This window comes from Triticum dicoccoides, chromosome 3B, assembly GCF_002162155.2.
Source record: "Triticum dicoccoides isolate Atlit2015 ecotype Zavitan chromosome 3B, WEW_v2.0, whole genome shotgun sequence".
NCBI classification, from domain to species: domain Eukaryota; kingdom Viridiplantae; phylum Streptophyta; class Magnoliopsida; order Poales; family Poaceae; genus Triticum; species Triticum dicoccoides.
Genome location: NC_041385.1, coordinates 593966778 through 593970668, shown reverse-complemented (window position 1 = coordinate 593970668; position 3891 = coordinate 593966778). Strand labels below are relative to the sequence as shown.

At 48.8% G+C, this 3891-nt stretch overlaps 1 protein-coding gene across 1 annotated transcript; it reads left to right on the top strand.

Moving 5' to 3' along the window:
• The first annotated feature begins 908 nt into the window (after window positions 1–908).
• LOC119277306 (WAT1-related protein At5g07050-like) lies at window positions 909–3271 on the top strand. The gene is made up of 5 exons (XM_037558563.1): window positions 909–1232; window positions 1549–1611; window positions 1852–1968; window positions 2088–2493; window positions 2591–3271. Exons 1-5 carry the CDS (start codon window positions 1039–1041, stop codon window positions 2972–2974), a joined length of 1164 nt encoding a protein of 387 aa, XP_037414460.1. The 5' UTR covers window positions 909–1038; the 3' UTR covers window positions 2975–3271.
• Window positions 3272–3891: the final 620 nt, after the last annotated feature.

The window sequence follows — 3891 nt, the reverse complement described above, 5'->3', positions numbered from 1 at the left end:
AGAGGGTCTTCTTAGTGGGCTGGGCTGCGATCGGTTGGTCGCTGTGGACTACTAGGAACAAGTTCTCGATTGAACATATTTTTCCGGCTAACTCTGTCAGTTGCTTATTTAAAGCCAATATATTTTTGCAGCAGTGGAGATCATTGACTAAGGAAGGGGACCGTCAGGCGTTCGACGACATGCTATCAAAAATGAAACCTACGGCGTCTTCCCTGCTTCCGCGCTCTTCGAGGATGACTTCCTAATTCCTCTGCTGGCGTTCTTTATTTTGCTAGCCTGCGTGCCATGTTAGGCTGGAGGCCTTGTATTGTTAATTATGTTATGTGGCCGTTAAAACTTGTGAGCTGTGTGGTACTATGGTATAACTCTGTCTGGTGGCTTTATCTATAAAGTCGGGTTAACGCCTTTTCTCTAAAAAAATGTATGCTTAGTTACAAAACCAAGGTTGCAGAACACTGTTCTTCGTGACATTGGAAAGACATGTGATGATTTCTTTGACTTCCAATACGTAACATTTGCTTCCCACTCTCATGTCAAATAGGACAAAATTTGATGGTTTGAGACCTATGACGTGTGATGCTACAGCACTACCGCAACCAGAGAAGCGGTTGAGATCTCCTTGTTCACCAGGTGCTCTTCATTTGCTTCCAGAAACCCATCAGCTGGATAGGACCAGATTAACATGGCAGAAGGTAATGAGTGTCCTCCTTTGACTGACAGATGATCCCAACAATGCATCCAATGAAGCCACTCGGTCGTGGACATGGCATACGTCTGCACCGAAGTGCTTTACTGGGAAGCAGGAAGAAGAGAGCAAATAATTGCTTTAAATAATGTCCAGAATGCCCCTACGGCGTGCATATAAATCCAGCAGGGAGCTCTGCATATTTCCTTCAGCTCAAGGTCTAGCTTGGTCTCTCTTGCTCCTTGAGTTCCCTAACCAGAAGCTTCTAGGCTTTAGCCTCTAGCCCTAGCTAACTTATCTTCTAGTTAACCAAGGCTTTGCAGCCAGCAAGAAGTACCATATATTTCATCACCATGGGTGGCTACGGCGACTTGTTCGAGAAGGCCAAGCCCTACATCGCCATGATCTGCTTGCAGTTCGGCTATGCCGGCATGAACGTCATCACCAAGGTCTCGCTCAACGGCGGCATGAGCCACTACGTGCTCGTCGTGTACCGCCACGCCTTCGCCACCGTCTCCATCGCGCCATTTGCCCTAATTTTCGAAAGGTATATATACACATATATATACTCCCTTCGTTTCTAAATATTTGTCTTTTTAGAGATTTTAAATGGACTATCACTTACGGATGTATATAGGCATATTTTTGAAGCGTGGATTCACTCATTTTGCTCTGCATGTAGTCATTTATTGAAATCTTTAGAAAGACAAATATTTAGAAACGGAGGGAGTAGACACGAACGATCCATGGACGAGCTAGGCCGACCAGATAGTGTGCATGCATTTTCTTCTTCTTTGCTACATGCATGGTTCACTGGCCTGAATTGAAACTGATGGTACGATGAACTTGATCTGAAATGGCAGAAAGGTGAGGCCGAAGATGACGTGGTCGTCCTTCCTCCAGATCTTCGTGCTGGCACTGCTCGGGTTAGTTCTCCTGCCATTTTGTGCACCCAGCCCAAGTACTTTAAGAACGGAGACATAAGTGGACACTCCAATATGGGGCTCGGCTCTTTTGTCAAGAAACAAAAGGTGTCCGCCAAATGTTATATTTTTCAGCAGCTAGGTGCATGTACGCCAAAAAAATGTATTTTTTTGCCAGCTTTCCTGAAATACTAACGTGTAACATGAGCTAATGAACCTTATGCATGCTGTTGATTATTTCAGGCCTGTGATTGACCAGAACTTCTACTATGTGGGTCTCAAGTACACCGGCCCAACCTTCGCATGCGCCATGAGCAACATCCTTCCTGCCATGACCTTCGTGATGGCCTTCATCTTCAGGTATATACATACATGCATCTCTTCTGATGAGAATCTGAAAAGAATAGTAGTGCGACGGTGCCGTTGGATCTGGCAAACATTATTTGACAGTTTTTCGATCGTGCCCGAAAAATTCATAGAATGGAGAAGGTGGACCTGAGAAAGGTGCGGTGCCAGGCGAAGGTGGCCGGGACGGTGGTGACGGTGGCCGGCGCGATGCTGATGACGCTCTACAAGGGCCCGCTGATGCGGATGGCGTGGACGAGCCACGGGCAGCCCCACGGCGGCGAGGACCCGGCCGTCGACCCCACGGGCAGGGAGTGGTTCCTCGGCTCGCTCTTCATCATCATCGCCACCCTCGCCTGGGCCTCTCTCTTCATCCTCCAGGCTCACACCCTGAAGCAGTACTCGGCGCCGCTCTCGCTCACCACGCTCATCTGCTTCGTCGGCACCCTCCAGGCCATCGTCGTCACCTTGGCCATGGAGCACCGCCCCTCCGTCTGGACCATCGGCTTCGACATGAACCTCCTCGCCGCAGCATACGCCGTCAGTACACTTCTCCACTCACCACGCGTCTCATCTCCTCAATCGTCATACATCGATCGCAGCCGAATCTCATCGTGTCGCATGACTGATGTTGCAGGGCATCGTGACGTCGAGCATAGCGTACTACGTGCAAGGCCTGGTGATCCAGAAGACCGGGCCGGTGTTCGCGTCGGCGTTCAGCCCACTGATGATGATCGTGGTGGCCGTGATGGGCTCCTTCATCCTCTCCGAGAAGATATACCTGGGCGGCGTCCTCGGCTCCGTCCTCATCGTCATCGGGCTCTACTCCGTGCTCTGGGGAAAGCACAAGGAGACCCAGGCGGAGTCCGCGGCTCTGCGGGAGGCGCTACCCATGGCCATGGCCTCCTGCAGCTCCAAGGTGACCGGAGACGCCGCGTCGGCCGGACACGATCCGGAGTGCGAGAAAGCCAACGGAGCAGCCAAGCCATCCTCCAACGGGCACGGAGCTAGTGCGGTCTGATCAATCGATTCCAACTGCTTCCAAGTGCCAACTGCAAATGTCTCGTCACTGACGTTGCATGCACTAGGGCCGTGTGCGCTGCATGCAAGGGGAGAGTGGAATAATTTTGCGCCGTGCCTTTTATTTTTGTCCTCTTGTATGATTTCCACAACCAACGGCTATACTACTCCAGTACGCCTTGTATTTTTCTTGTTTTCATATCGGGGGAGAAAGAAATGTTGTGTTCCGGCAAGGGTATGCACGTGTTCATGTAAGAGAATTTTGAGTGGTTTATGATCCCGACTTAATTTTGAGATACATATCAGTTTGAAGAAATGTCGTTTAATTCAGCGATTAATATCGGGAGTTTAATTCAGCGATTAATATCGGAAGTACCTAGAACTCATCTAAATGAGATATAATATGGTCTCATTCACCTGGAAAACAAGAACATATACAACCCACGTCAGCACACATGCATCTTATAGCATCACATCCAATGACTATAAAAGGTGAATGAGACCAAATTATATCTCATCTAAATGAGTTCTAGCAAAACTGATTAATATCAGCGGGGTGTGACAACGTCCAGGGTTCCTCAAATAATGCAATATCTCAGGTCAGCTAATTTTAACTGACTGACTCGGGAGGGAAATTTATTTATCAACCCTCTTCTTTTTAAATAGTGGAGATGTTAGACTGTATATATATACGTAGCCTTTGTATATATATTGTAACATTGTATTATACCTCTTGGTACCGCTATATAATGAGAGAGCCACACCCCGTTTAGGGTGTAGAGCAAGTTTCCAACATATTATGTTTTACATGGTATCAGATTAGGGTTTCGATGTCTTCCGCTGCTCCCGTCGCCGCCGCCGCCGGTGCGCCGACGTCCGTCGCCGCCTCCGTCGCCACGCCGGCCCTCGCTCCTATGT

What these genes read in the sequence shown, in the direction of transcription:
- LOC119277306 (XM_037558563.1), top strand. Translation starts at nt 1,039, where the DNA reads ATGGGTGGCTACGGCGACTTGTTCGAGAAGGCCAAGCCCTACATCGCC. An exon ending in TTTGCCCTAATTTTCGAAAG is followed by an intron (nt 1,233 to 1,548) that starts GTATATATACAC and finishes CTGAAATGGCAG; the next exon opens with AAAGGTGAGGCCGAAGATGA. An exon ending in TCCTCGCCGCAGCATACGCC is followed by an intron (nt 2,494 to 2,590) that starts GTCAGTACACTT and finishes CTGATGTTGCAG; the next exon opens with GGCATCGTGACGTCGAGCAT.